The sequence below is a fragment of the Chaetodon trifascialis genome, chromosome 6 (assembly GCF_039877785.1).
Source record: "Chaetodon trifascialis isolate fChaTrf1 chromosome 6, fChaTrf1.hap1, whole genome shotgun sequence".
In the NCBI taxonomy this organism is placed as follows: domain Eukaryota; kingdom Metazoa; phylum Chordata; class Actinopteri; order Chaetodontiformes; family Chaetodontidae; genus Chaetodon; species Chaetodon trifascialis.
Window position 1 is genome coordinate 21,237,501 of NC_092061.1, and position 15,599 is coordinate 21,253,099.

At 42.2% G+C, this 15,599-nt stretch overlaps 1 protein-coding gene across 2 annotated transcripts in view; it reads right to left on the bottom strand.

Moving 5' to 3' along the window:
- fras1 (Fraser extracellular matrix complex subunit 1) overlaps positions 1-15,599 on the bottom strand; it is a 228,953-nt gene that overhangs the window by 66,391 nt on the left and 146,963 nt on the right. For both annotated transcript variants that reach the window (XM_070964455.1, XM_070964454.1), the window contains exons 26-27: positions 14,136-14,436; positions 4,903-4,987 (exon numbers count right to left, since the gene is read on the bottom strand). In XM_070964455.1, the coding sequence (XP_070820556.1) occupies positions 4,903-4,987; positions 14,136-14,436 (386 nt within the window). The remainder of the gene's footprint in view (positions 1-4,902; positions 4,988-14,135; positions 14,437-15,599) is intronic.

The following is a 15,599-nucleotide window of genomic DNA, read 5'->3' on the forward strand; positions in this document are numbered from 1 at the left end:
TTCTCTGAGTTCGTCTTGGAGTCTTTACCTTGATGAAGTTTTGATTTGTTGTTATATACAGCTACAATTTGCTGTATGTATCTGTATGTACTATATGCTTGAATATACACACTGTTAAGTTCACACAATGGACCCAGTGTTGTAATATAAAGGGCACTTTTGAGTTCCTCTACCATTTTGGGATCTTTTGAGCTTAGAATTAGTTTTAGCACTCGTGAGTGAAAGGTTCTCAGGAGGATATCTGTATCTGTATCCTATCTATCTGTATCTACGTTTGGATATCTGACACAGACAACAGCAAAGAAAAGCAAAAAATAAGGTGAGCAGCCAAAAAACCTGACATTGATGTAGTTCATTTTAATACACCTCCGCGCCAAAAGCTGTTAGTAGGGTGGCTTCGCAGAGAAAGAGGTGCAGGTAGAGATGCATGGGCTGTCCCTGCAGAGATGCCACTCTGCTATGGCCCTGAATCATACCATTTGTCAGGCAGGGAGTTCCAGGCCGCTCAGCCTGATGCGGGCTCAGGTCCAATTCATTGCCCAGGATGGCTGCTGGCTGCACTCCAGCTCTTTGCAATAAAATGGGCAGATTAAGCAAAGGGGGACGTATGAAACAAGCTGGCGCCACAAGAGAAAAATGACTTGTGGAAGGTCATACACACACACTCCCTCTGTGTGTCTTTGAACCGAAGTGAACGCTGGCTGAAATGTCAACACATGGAGCTGAAGCAAAGCTTAAAAACACAGAGGGAACATGTTGTTATCCGCAGACCCTTGCCCTTTGTGTTCTGTTGGGGGCCGTTGGGTGACAAATTTTTAGACGTCAGTGGAATAATCTCCTAGACACAGGACACTGGGCTCAGGTGCCCACCTAAATCCTGTGTTCTGTAACTCACAGGAGGAAAACAAAAGCTTTTGGATGTGTTGGTGGGGGCTGAATGTGGGTGTGTGTGCTGCTTTGAAATCGTGCGAAGACATGCTAGCTCACTAAATGCAACCATCAAAATCTCTCCCCCAAGGCAGACGGAAGCAAACACTAGCACACTCAGGTAGGAGGGCTAACCTTTTTTCCTCACCTTATGGGTGAGGGAGAGGTGAGGTTCATATTTTGGAGAGAGCTGTCATCACCCATGGAGCCCTTCGGGCTTTGCAGCCCTTCAAGAAGATGGAAAAAGCTTCTTGTGGTGCTTACTGGGTTGTTTTTGTTTTTTTTTCCTCTTTATTTTGTTTTGTTTTTCCTGCTGTGTTCGTACTGAATGGCATTCAGAGACATGACGAGCAGAGTGAAAGCATTTCCCAAGTTGATTTCATCCCCCTGTCTGCTTGTAGAACTCTTGGTTTCTAACAATGCCTTTTATGTGCAGCTCCCCTCTTCTGTTTCTGTGTCAAGCTGTCACAACACTGAGGAATACAGTGGATGTCCTGTTAATCTGCACTCGGGGCCAAAAATGATGGTGCATTGAAATGTGATCATGTGCCATTTGTTTTACACTTTAAACTCCTATTTTCACCCACAGACATCACTCTGAACATCATCAACACAAAATCCAGGTAGAAGATATGTCAGTATTAATTGACAGTCGAGGGTATTGCAGAAAGTCCACAGTAAAGAAAAGTGAATGCCAAACCACAGCAAAGTAAAAAGTCTCAGAAACTTAAAGTCTGCAACAAAATTTAAGCAACCAAAAGTATGCTCTGTGTGCGTGCGCGTGTGTGCGTGTGTGTGTGTGTGTGTGTGTGTGTGTGTGTGTGTGTGTGTGTGTGTGTGTGTGTGTGTGTGTGTGTGTGTGAGACCACCTCTGTAGAAATGCCATCAGCAGATACTGGACTCTTAGAAATTTTTTTCAAAAGAAGAAGCTGTTCCTGTCAGAAGACGGAAAGTCTATCTGCACTCAGATCCTTCATTCCTCAGGCTATTGTAATCTGAGGTGCCCACTGGTGGGAACCAATGTGGATTTCAATCAACAATGTCCTTATTTCAGCCTTAAGTTACACTGGGAGCACTGCATACAATCAAATGTACAAATGGTTCTGCATGGCATCCTGCTTCACAGTCCACCTCTTCAACAGTGGCTTTTGCATTGAGGGCCAACATATGTATAGTATAGTCTGCTGGTGTGAGCTCTGTCCTGTACAAACTGTGCAGTGTGTGTGCATTCACATGCACTCATGCGTTCCCTGAGTTATTTCCAAATCTCACGTAAGCTGGTTTCTTTCAAAGCAAGCCTACAAAGCTTTTTTCTGAAAACATATAAGACTTCCTGTCATACAAACGTACAGACACTTAAAAAATCAATACTGTCAAAGAAGAGACACAGTGAATTCATGGGAATCTTCCTTTCTTCTTTCTTTGTAACAGTAGTGCAAACAACAAGAAGACTGAAAGTTACATCAGTATCTGGGAATCTGTTTGATGTCGAGTGAAAGGAGCATTCACCTGAGACTCTGTGGCTGTCTGTTTCTCTTTGTGGCTTGTTTGTGGCTGCATTTTCATGGAGTGAAGAAGTTGAAGATTGAACAACAGCATAGTGATTTAGTATTTAATATACATTTCATCCTCACGCGATAACTAAAAGACAACATAGGTTCCTGATGCCTTCAAACTGGCCCCTGTGACTCATTGGGTGGGTGTTTTCTCATATGCCACCTTAATAATTAAGGTTTTGCTAAGGTTAGGACTAAAACTTCTTGGTCAAAGAGATTGAAGGATTTTTGCAATGGTTAAAAGAAACCATTGACTGTTGGTAGGAGATGCAGGGGACACTAAGTGCACCAAAACCATGAGAACATAAAAACTTACTGTATGAAATGAGACAAATTCTTGCAATGGTGTTTAAGTTAAGTCTAAGTCTTTTGGATTGCTTGCATGAAAAAGCTGTTTAAATACTGGAAAGCAACTGTTGTGGAATTTCATTGCAATAAAAACTAGCTGGTGGACAAAAATGGCCTAAAACAATGTCACTGAGTTAATGTGCATAAATTACAGCTTTTTTCCTTGCAAGCTGCTTCTGCTCATATTGTCTGAGAAAGCAGAGCTAATGAAGTGACGGTGTAATTGAGCAGTTCCCCTAAATAGAACCAAATGCTGCAGCGCCACTTAATATTTAAGCAGCACTCTGAGGTTTGCATCTAGTTTATTCAGGGACGACTCAATTTTAAGAAAGCAGTCACATGCAAATAAAGCAGGTTTTGTCACAACAGAGACCTTGAACTGTTTTTTTTTTTGTTCTTTTTTTAGCAATTTCGGCTAAACACTGACAATGATACAACACGAAAAACCTGCTACTTCTGTTAAAGTCAAGAAAAGCTTCCTCACCTGCACAGATATATTAATCTATTTATTCCAGTTTTACTCATACTCACACACTTAACAACACCAAAATTACCTTTGAAAACAACATATTTGGCTTGGAAGTATGTGCTTAGTGACAGCTACGGATGACTTTATTTTTCCTAATAAAAGACAAATGAAACATTTTCCACTCAGCTAATTACATCATTACTTAAATTTTGTAACACACGTTTTCAGCTCTGCTGTTCTTTATCAACCATCTGTCACATTCTGCTCTTGGGCATGTAGTCTCACACACACACACACACACACACACACACACACACACACACACACACACACACACACAGACAGTGTTCATCCTAAAATGTAATGATTTACATTATGGGGACCTGCATTTTGTCCCCACACATAAGACGAGTCGCCAAACAGACTTATGTCCCCACAATGTGAGTAATACATGGGCACACACACAGCGGAGTAATACAGCTGTCACAGTAACCCATCAACAAACCTCAGAGAGGGAGCCTTTAATCCCTCATTCCTCATTATTTTGCATATTTGTGCCAAAATCAGAGTTCAGCTCGACACACCAATTACGACCCACTACCAGACTGACATCGGCCAAACAGCCCTGGCATCACTCCGTGGGGACAGAGCCACAAAACAGTGAGGAATGCAGATTAGATGGGATGATGCAGCAAAATTAGAAATGGCTAGACTCTAAAAAATGAGCCATCAGATTTACCAGATTAACTGTGTCTGTGTGCTACTTGTCATCTACAGCGATTGAAGCTACTTCAGGTCACATTTCTATGTTTTATCTGGTTCTACTGAAGTAACAAAATGACAACCGGACTTATCTGTAAGCCGAGAGCTTTGTGAGATGTCAAAAGAAGACAGAACTGGACAAAATAAGATTTTAGAGCTTATTTGATAGTCAAAAATACTAAATTCGACATTGTTTATTTTGTTTGTATAAGGTGAATTGATGTTGTTCTTCTATTACCTGTCTGCTGGCTTCGTCATTTTTATCCATCAAGTACTGAGTTGACAAAGGGGAACAAATGAGAAACTTCAAGAATCATTGCAAGAACATCGCATCATGGCCTTAAAGCCCAACAGTATAAGGTTGTTAAAAACAGAAAATGAAACACTACTTATCTCCCACTGCTAATGTGCAGCAGCAGCAGCCCATCTCATTCTGGAGGGACGCTGCTATTCATGTGTCAATTCTCACTGAGGCACATTTTCTCAACAAGGATTGACTTGGTATTTTACCCTGAGAGCACAGACAAAGACAGCCTATTGTTTCACAATAAACTAAATTTAGAAACAAGCGCGCCCTGGCAGACTATTCTTCTCTGTTACCTGTAATATTGCTGACTTGACCTGAAGCCCTCTTTATTAGATATTTTTATCTGTAGCTAACTTCAGCAGGGAGAACATGTTTATGATGCAGCAATTTAGAGTTTATGGATGCAACTTTATGTGGCATTTTTAAGACAGTGTATTTCTCTCAAGTCGTTTTCGAAAAGGTATGTCAGTGTCACGGAGAGTACCAGATTAAATAAAGGAGAGTGGAAGGAAGAGTCTGTGTTATTATGTTACCTGCATTGAAACGGCTTGAACTGGGATTGTTTCTGGTTGAGAAAACAGCTGGGGGTCAGCGACACGCAAGATGAACTCACCAGTCCTACAGAAAGAAAGAAAGAAAGAAAGAAAGAAAGAAAGAAAGAAAGAAAGAAAGAAAGAAAGAAAGAAAGAAAGAAAGAAAGAATGGAGAGGATGTTGTTAAATCACCTTAAAGCAGATCACTTAAAAAAGAACAACACTTGAACTTTGCTCTCTTTCCTTGACCTAGAAAAAGAGTTCAGTTAGGACTGGAGGTTTCTGGGAGAATGAGTCCTGTGAGGCTAACCTGTGTAGTCATTAGACATAATCACCTGAGTGCTTTCTAGGGGAGTGGAGGACAGTACTGCATACACATGCACTTACACAAGCCAGCCCACCTGCTCACACTCACCATCACCAGTATCTTGTCTCGCCATGCTGCCTCAGCATCATCAAAAACAATTCTTACTACCCACAACTCCCTACGGCTGGGCCAACTGTGGCCAGAGGAATAAATGACTCAGCAGGTTGTTGGTTTGGTGACAGCTGAAAGGGAACTATAGCTGAACCATATGAAGGGTTTTATAAAGGTAAAAATCCAAATGTCACTTTTGCTCATTTTGATAAAGTGAAAACAGCAGAGACTGTTAGAGCTTAAGCTCATCAAAACTTTACCGTAAATCCTGCTGCATCCTGTTCATTCAATATCGATATCTCACGCAAATGCCAGGAGCATTGTGCTGTTTGTGCAGTGTGGAGAAAGAGGTGTAACACATTCCGCTTTAAACACATCCCTCTCACAGCTACAATAAATGTTTTTTTAAATATTTAACTATGATGATGCGCTTTCCCCCAACTTTTATTAAAAGATCAGTTATCTAACCTTATAAATACCTTAACATGCTGGAATTGTGATGTGCAGACTGATGGGTAGATGTTGGAATAATACATAAAAAATAAGGTAGAAGATTCATATATTTATCTTTCACAACACAGGATTGTACAACAAAATGCGAGTTGTAGTTCCTTTATGCTACTCACAAAACAAAAATTGTGGATGGATGGATAAATAGCGAGTCATCAAAAGAAACTGCTTTTTGTGGTGAAGTGAAGAGGATGAGTTGAGAACTCGCCTGAGGAAAGGAGCTGCTCTGTAGTCTGGTGGTACAGCAGCGGATACTTATGTATCATTTACCAGAGAGCAGCAGGGTAAACAGCCTGCAGCTGGGGTGGGTGTTGTCTTTAACTATCCTTTGGGCTCTCCACGGGCGTCACCGGTATCACTCGGTAGATGTGTACCAATGATGTTCCTGGCAGTTCTCCCACTGCAGAGCTCTGCTGTCCTGGGTCGTTCACATCCCATGTGTCAAGTTGTAATTTTTCCAGTAAGGATGCTTTCTATCGTTGCTCTGTAAATGTTAACAAGAACTTGGCACAGGAATTTTGCCTCCTTAATTTCCCTTAAAAGTAGTTTCTGAGCTTTCGTTCTATGGCTTACGGCCATACCAGCAAAACAACGCCGGCTCTCGTCCGATCTCAGAAGCTAAGCAGGGCCGGGCCTGGTTAGCACTTGGATGGGAGACCGCCTGGGAATGGTGGCTCGGTGGCAACACTGTTGCCTCACAGCTAGAAGGTCCCCGGTTCAAATCCCGCTGTGGGCGCTGGGTGCTCGAGGAAAAATAAGGGCGCCTTTCTGAGTTTACATGTTCTCCATAAAAAAAATACCCCCACTAAAAACATGCAAGAAGATCACAAAGACACAAGGAGGAACTGGTCCCCGGGCGCTGGGCAACCGGCAGCCCACTGCTCCTGGTCTGCTGTGGAGGAAGGACTGACCATGGATGGGTCAAAAAGAAAGAATTTCACATATGCATGGCGTGTACAGTTTCCCCCTCAACTCTGCATATTGTATGTAAAAACGTGATGAATAAAGGAATTCTTCTTCTTTACCAGGGTGGAGATGTGAAGTTAACATGACAGGTTCTCTGTGATGCTGATACCCAGGAACTTCTGATGCTCCACCTCAGCTCCACTGATGTAGACAGGGGTGTGCATCTTTGCCTCCTTTTTTCTAAAATCAGCAATCAGCCCCTTGGTTTTGTTGATGTTGAGCAGCGGGTTGTTTTCTGTGCACCACCCCGCAAGATCGCTGATTTCTTCCCAAAGTGAATTCTCATCATTGTTTGAGTTCTCTTCATGTCTGGTGTTGCCGCCATGGGCGCACAGCTTGGGGGGCTCAGCACACCTTTCTTGAGGGGACTGTGTTGAATGAGGAGCTGAAATCAACAAACAGCATTCCAATGCAGGTGTTGTTATTTTCAAGGGGTGTGAAGACTGAGTGGAGGCCAGTGGAGATGGTTGGATCTGTTCATTCTCAATGCAAACTGGTGGGGGTCCAGGTTGGCTGGGCTGCTGTCTCTGATGTGCTTGAGAACCAGTTTCTACGGATAGGTAGTCATTTAGACTGCAAACCTTTTAGGTACAGGGATAATGGTGGTTGTATTGAGGCAGGTGGGAATACTCTCCTGCAACAGTGATATGTTAAAATGTCAGTAATAACATCAACTAGCTGACTGGCTCCTTTCTAGTTCACAGACCCAACAGCTTGACTCACATTCACTCTCAGCAGGGCTTTTCTTACATCCACTGTGGATACTGACAGTGGCCAGTCCTCTGGAGGCGGAGTAGACGTTACAGCTGAGTCTTTGTCGAGAACATCAAAGCAAGCATAAAATGTGTTCAGTTCATTGGGCACCATGGCCTCACACATGATGGGGATTCTCCTGCTTTTGTAGCCTGTGATGCTCTGGATCACTCGCCTCGTGTCTTTGGTGCTGTTGGCGTTGAGATCTCTCTCTCTCAAGTCTCTCCAGATGCTTCATCACCTGACTAGGAGGCAGCTTTTTAGCCTCTGGGCAGAGCCCGCACCTCTCCATTCATCCAGGCTTTCTGGTTGTGGAGTGATTTTACTGTCTTTGTGATCACCACATCATCTACATAGTTGCTGATGTATGATGTCACTTTTGATGTATATTCGTCAGTCTCTTCTTAAAATTCGCTTTTTGGCTTCTTCTTAACTTATCATCTTTATTGCAATCATTTAAATGATTGCAGCTTGTTCTATAGTTTCAAGTAGCAATATGATAGTGTGGAGATACTCAATACGAAAGTCCTGCATTCAAATTTTTACTTCAGCTTTACTTCAAAAGTACAACAGTATTAGTATTATTGGAGGTTTCTAGCATCAGCCCAAAGAAAATTGGGGATGCAGCCTTTGTCCATTATGCTCCAAAGCTCTGGGACAGACTGCATACAGATATCAGGGAAGCAACTCACTGAATATTTTTAAAAGAAGGCTAAAAACCTACCTCTTCACTTCAGCCTGTCACTAGCTATGACTTCCTGATAGAGGTCTGAAACTTTGGTGCTTTGCCTTGTGCTTATGCACTGCTGCACTTCTTTTGAAATGTTGTATTAAACTTGATTTTATAAATTGCTTTCTATGTCTTTATTTTCATCCATATTCTATTCTTTCACCATCATTATCAACTGGGTTTTATTCTCTGGACAAAACTGAAGTTATAGTAGTAGGCCCTAAACATCTTAGAAAGTCACTTTCTGATGACATAGCAGCTATGGATGGCATTGCGCTGGCCTCCAGCACCACTGTAAAGAATCTGGGAGTCATCTTTGACCAAGACATGTCCTTTCACTCCCATGTAAAACAAATTTCAAGGACTGCCTTTTTTCACCTACGTAATATCGCAAAAATCAGGCATATTTTGTCTCAAAATGATGCAGAAAAACTAGTCCATGCATTCGTAACTTCCAGGCTGGATTATTGCAATTCTTTACTATCAGGCTGCCCAAATTCGTTGCTGAATATTCTCCAGTTGCTCCAGAACGCTGCAGCACGTGTTCTGACAAAAACCAGGAAGCGAGATCATATTTCTCCAATACTTGCCACTTTGCACTGGCTCCCTGTAAAGTTTAGAATAGAGTTTAAAATTCTCCTCCTTACTTACAAAGCCATAAATGGCCAGGCACCTTCTTATCTTTAAGAGCTCATAGTACCTTATTGCCCCACTCGAACACTGCGTTCCCAGAATGCAGGTCTGCTTATGGCTCCTAAAGTCTCAAAAAGCAGAACAGGAGTCAGAGCATTTAGCTATCAAGCTCCTCTCCTGTGGAACCATCTTCCAGTCTTTGTCCGGGAGGCAGACACTGTCTCTACATTTAAGAGTAGGCTTAAAACTTTCCTTTTTGATAAAGCTTATAGTTAGGGCTGGCTCAGGCTTGTCCTGGACCAGCCCCTAGTTATGCTGCTATAGGATTAGACTGTCGGGGGACCTCCAAAGATACACCGAGCTCCTCTGTCCTTCTGTCCCTCTCCATCCGCACGCTCTCATGTCCTACCACGGCGTGTTACTAACTTAGCTCCTTCCCCGGAGTCTCTGTGCTTTGTCGTCTTGCAGGTTCCCATGGACAGTGGCTGAATCTGGATTGTGGATTTCAGCTGCGTCTCCTGCCTTGGCCCCTGCCTGACATCCACTGAAACTGCTACTGCTGTTATTACATCCACTGTCACTGTTACTGTGACTGCATGTCTGTCTCTCTGTCTCTGTCACTCTCTCTCTCTCTCTCTCTGACTGCATTTCTGTCTGTCTGTCTGTCTGTCTGTCTGTCTGTCTGTCTGTCTGTCTGTCTGTCTGTCTGTCTGTCTCACTCTCCCTCTCTTGCTCTTCCTCTCTCACCCAACCGGTCGAGGCAGATGGCCGCCCACCCAGAGTCTGGTTCTGCTCGAGGTTTCTGCCTGTTAAAAGGAAGTTTTTCCTCGCCACTGTCGCCAAGTGCTTGCTCATGGGGGAAATGTTGGTTTCTTTGTAGATAAAAGCGCTTGGTCTGTACCAGCTCTATATGGAAAGTGTCCTGAGACAACTTCTGTTGTGATTTGGCGCTATACAAATAAATAAAATTGAATTGAATTGAATTGAATTATTTTCCATGAACTTTAGCCCTGTTTTTATGTCCATTCTGTCTTTTCCAGGTAAAGCACTCATGTGCATGTGATTTCTTTCTTGTAAAGCACTTTGAGCTGCAATTCCTGTATGAAAGGTGCGATACAAATAAAGTTTATTATCAATAAAATATGTACAGCCCCAAAGGTATTTATTATGTAATGTACTGTATAATGTATGATTGGATTATAATGAGGGATGCATTTATTTGAATCTGCACTTCATCTTTATGTCGCAGTTGGTGAAGGTGGAGCTGAGTTTCTATATTGCTGTGTAGCTTGTAAATTTCCCCTGAGGATCAATAAATGCTTTGTAAAAAATTTATTAATACTTAACATTAATTCTAAACTATATTAACACATCATGATTTATTTGTTGATGATATTCTAAATTATGAATCTGAATCTGCAGAGTAATCAAATAAATGTATTGAAGTAAAAAATACAACACTTGCCTCTGATCTGTGGTGGAATATCAAGTAGTAGAAAATGGAAATATAAAGTACAAGTACCTCAAAATTGTACAGTACTTGAGTAAATGTACCTAGTTACTTTTCACCACTGTCCACCTGTATATATACTATGTTCTACAGCCATAGTTTCCCGTTCAGCTTGAATGTTTGATGACTGTTGGCCGCCTGAACTGAGCGATGCAGTGTCTGTGTAAAAATCTTGCTGCCCTGTTCCGCTTTAAAATCCATATTTAACATATTTAACAGATTCTTACAGCACCTTTCAACAATGATAAAACTCTTTTTGAATTAGAATTTTTTGGCAGCAGAAGTGAGATTTGTCACAGCTTTACAGCATTCGTTACAGTTAGAATAATTGAGGCCCATTAAAGATGTATTGGACAGCTTATTAAAGTAACATAAGGGATGTATTTCTTGGGGAAAATGCCATAGTACTTCTAAATCTCATTTTACACGCAGGTTATAAATGTGACAAGTGTATTTGTTGGCTTCATTATAGATGAAAGATGAAATTTTTAATGCAGCCTTGAGACAGAGGTGGAACAGCTTTTCGTGTGTGTTTGTATGTGCGTGTGAATGCATCTCAGTGGTAAAGTATGCCACTTGAGACGTAAAATGTAATTTGTCTCTGTGTCGCGACACTTGACATCTTCTACTGAGGAAGTAATGAATGAAAACACCTACAAAAGTGAAATCACTTTACTTCATCAACAGTTCATCATATTTTGGACACACATCGACTCTTAAAGGAATCCTCAGAAACCTGAGAGCATTTGTTTGTGGCTCTGTGACTGTAGCCATTATCCCCCCCCCCAATCATTTGAAAAATATGGCTGTAATATGCAGATTTAATCCTATTTGGAGTTTTAATGTCCTGTCCCCATTAATCTAATGACTCAAAACTGGGCAGAGGACCGTAGTTTGCTAATTCACTGGCGTACTGCCATTTTAGGACAGACCAGCTGAATCAGGATTGACTAATGTGTTAAATATGTCAAACCGATTGGCTGAAAGGACACTGGGCTCAAACCCAAAATAAAACAGACTTGTGACAGGAAAAGGCCACAGCACTCCAGCTCCTGTGAGGCAAAATTGGCTCCATGCTGAGCTTTGAAAGGGCTGCATGTATTCCTTCTTTACATATTAGTGGCCTCTTTGATGACTGGCACTGTGGATTCACCCTATCGAATGCATATGCTAATTTGGCCACATTAGCTAAGAAGTGTAAATGTAATGCTTCTCCGATCCATGTGTAGGTTAATGGAAATGAACTTTCTAACCAGGAAAGCTGCATAAATCAAAAGGGCGGCAGGCAGCTTGGATGATAATAACAGCAACAAAAAATGAAATGTCAGGATACTCATGAAAGAAGAGGAGGGAGACACGTGGCACTACGTTACACCTGGTGCAAAGCAACACAGTGCAAATGTCACTGCTAGTTTCCGACGGACACAGCTGTCATTTTCACACCCGGCGCCCACGTTGTTTAAGTAGTGATTGTACTCGCACATAGCTATCAGCCCATGGGCTTGTTGGTCTCAAACTGAGGTGCGCTCAGGCGCATCGTTGGCTCATGGCTTTCTAGAAGCAGAAAGCTACTGTGTTATTGACCAGCAAAACCTTGGTCTAAAGTTAATGGTGCAGTATTTTCCAGCTGTTTAAAGGGTGCATTATTCAGACAGTACGATCCTCCCACGCCTGCTTCACCTCAGGGAGCTTTGACAGATTCTTGCTGCTCCCATAGATGGTCTGCTTTCACTTTGCCCATAAGCAGGTGCAGGTACACCTGGCTTTTAAAGGAAAGATGAGATGACACTCAAATGGGTTTAATTCATGTAATGCCCAGATAACAGTTTGATTAATTATGAGACTAAATACACACCCTTTGTGCCTTGTGTCTGACTTCACAGTCAGATTGTGCACAGCTTAAGTGGCAGAAGTGTTGGACACAACGTAAATACACTCGCAACATGCACTTAAAACCATGCACTATAGATCGTTAGGGGCAAAAAGTGCTGAATGTCGGCTTAGGTGTTGGGTGTAAACTGGACAGTCCTTGCCCTGCTTCACACTGTTATACATATGTGAATATGTTGATAAAGACAACAAATGCAGCTGCTTCCACACAGGGAACAAGGGCTCACTGAATGGTTTGTCAGGTGTGTAAACGACACGAGTCTTTGCTGCACCCTTCAGCATCACCTCCCACCCACTAAGAGTGTTACACGCCCTTCATGCATCAGACGCAGCTCTAACAAAGCACGTTCAACGAGTGTTAGATCCATTCATTCAAGGCAGCTGTCACAGGTTAATCTCTAGTTTTAAGTGTTATTGAGACACTCCATTCTACAGTGCATTTTCATAAACCACAGAATTATGTTACGAAATCACCAGTTTGACATCCCTCCTTCTGCTCATGTATGCACACTTCTTCTCTCGCTTGCTTGTCTTTAAAGGGATTTCTTCTCCTCTCGTGTCGACTGAACACAGTGTCATGCTGACCAACTGCTTTTTTTCTTCGAGTGCACTGAGGTTGTTCCCTCATTTATTGCCTCTCTTTCACGCTCACATTCACGTCTGCAGGCAATTAAGAGTCGCCAGTTAACCTAATATTGTCTTCGTCATGGCTTTGGACTGTGGGAGGAAGCCGGACCACCTGGAGAAAACCCCACGCAGGCACAGATGGAACATACAAGCTCCACACAGAAAAGTTCAAAGGCTCAAACGCAGAACCTTCATGCTGTGAGGTGACAGCGCCAACCACCAAATGGCCATGCCTTTCATGATAACTGGTCTTTTCATTCGGTGATGGCTCCCCTATGTAAACATCTCTGGAATCATACAAACCTTTTTATTTATGTCTTGCTTGCTTTCCACTTCTATTCTAAGATTCTGAAGCAGCTGACATGTGATCACACAGAGAAAACCTGTGCTGAAGGCCTTTACTTTACTCTGGTGACTCTCTTCACAGCCATCTGAAGGCCGCAGGTGTCTGTTCTATCTCTGATTAGAGTGATGTTGGACACTGTCAAGCCACAATTAGAGGACAGCAGATCCAGTTAAATTCTGTGCAACAAGCGCCAAATTGTTGCAAAATGACCACAGAACGCTCCACGCTTACGTGCACATCAAAAACGTTGGTAGAATTAATTATTCTATAGTTTCTTCTGTAGTGCAAAGAAGAACAGAAAATGGTTCACACAGTTGCACAATGGATGAATTAAAACTTCTCTCTATGTTAGAAACTCCCCTCACCATCAGATCTTCAACACGTCCAACAATAAAGACTTCTCTGAGGAAAACTTCCCACCCTCACAGTCACTGCCTTTATGCGACATCGAAGATGAGGCCGCCTTATTTTCCTCTTTATTTCCTGCTCCTGTGAGTGTAGAAATCGGTCTCTCTGCCGTTGCACTATGGATTTTTCTTGTGTCACTGCTGAATGTCACTGCAAAATGGCAGCTCTGAAAGGAAGCCTTCACTCTTTGATTCAGAGGAACTGACACTGACTGACATTTACCAGCTTTTAGAAAGCTATTTTTCTGCTTTTAAATTTCACTGCAGGTGCTGGAAACATCTGGATGTGCCACCAGGCCGACCAGACATTTAACACCAAACATCAACATGGACGCAGAAACTCAACGTACATCACCACCAGCTCGTTTCTGGATGCATTTTTCTTCCTAAAAACTTTCTCCTCCTCCCTAAGGACACTCCCAAACCGCATCAGATCCACTGACCTGGCTTTGTCTTTCTGGTGTCTGAGCCGGACCCGGCCAGTTCTCACTTCCTCCCAGGTGAAGGTGTCATCTCTGGTCAGTTCTTGACCTGATTTTCCTCGGCCTCCCCTGTCTTCCGCTTCCTCCCCTCTGAACAGGACCAACCGTCCATTACTCGGGCCCTGGACGAGCTGGAAGATCAGCCGCTCAGGTGGACTGTCAGGGTCCTTCACCTGCAGCAGTGTGGGTGGAAGCGGGACAAAACCCCCAAGGGGAACCAGCAGGGAACCGTTGACCTGGAGGGCAGGTGGCTGGGTGTTCACTGAGAAGACAAGGGAGGAGAGAAAGACAAAGGAAAGCTCAAACAGACGATCCCTGATGCTACTATCAAGGCTAGAATGGACTGGAAAACTGCAGGTGGTGGAAGCTCACATTTCTCATCTCTGAGGTGAATCACACACAGAATTATTATTAGTTTAATTTGAATGACCATTACAATTAAATAACAAATAGAAATATATAAAAGAGAAGTAGGAAATTAAGAAGAGAAATACTGACTCTGACTTTTATACTGAGTTTTGGGATGTGATGGCTAATTACTTTGATTACAGCAGACGTGAATAAAATAAAACATTTAAATGCATTAAAAGAAGAATTATTCACTGAAAAAGGCTAGAAAATGTTCTTATGCAAGTGTTTAATAAAACAATAAGACAACTCTCATCAACTCAAAAAACCTCACATAACTCATGACACAATGAAAAACATTCAGCCTTTAACTACACAAATTAATAAAGGCCTGTATTTGTCAAATTAAAATAACAGCTAAGTCAGACTGTGAGTGAGTGTAGGGTCTTGTTTGTGTGTGTGTGTGTGTGTGTGTGTGTGTGTGTGTGTGTGTGTGTGTGTGTGTGTGTGTGACGGGGGAGAAATGGCTGGTGAAATACGAGAGGGACACCTCGGTCTTGGCGTGGCATTTTAGGAGTTGGCTTTAATTGGAACTGACTTTTGTTAGGGAACTTTTTAAAGATCAGCTCTTTTGAGAGGCCACGTTCTAATCTCATTATATCTCCTCTAATGATGCCAACAGGCAATCTAAAATATCAAACTTTCGGCCATGTAATTAAACCCGCAAATGAGAATAAGCTTATAATTTAAAGCAGTAGTTTCTCAACTTTTTGTCTAGGTTGGCAAAATGTATTTAAAAAAAAAAAAAAAAAAAAAAAAAAGCAAGCAATTTCTCTCCAGTCTATTTCACTTGATTAACTCGTGGATTAGTTGAAGCCTAGAGGCTGAAAAATGTTCATTATTTCACGAAAATAAAGCATTTATCACTCACAAAGGGCACATGATAATACATTTGTCTCTTAGAATTATGCTTTGTCACAGTTCATGAATCTCTGTCTGCTGCTGAAGGCCTCGGGCCTCTTCGCCTGCAGGTTGACAGCCACTGCTTGAACATAAAAGCTAAAAAGTACAAGTAAA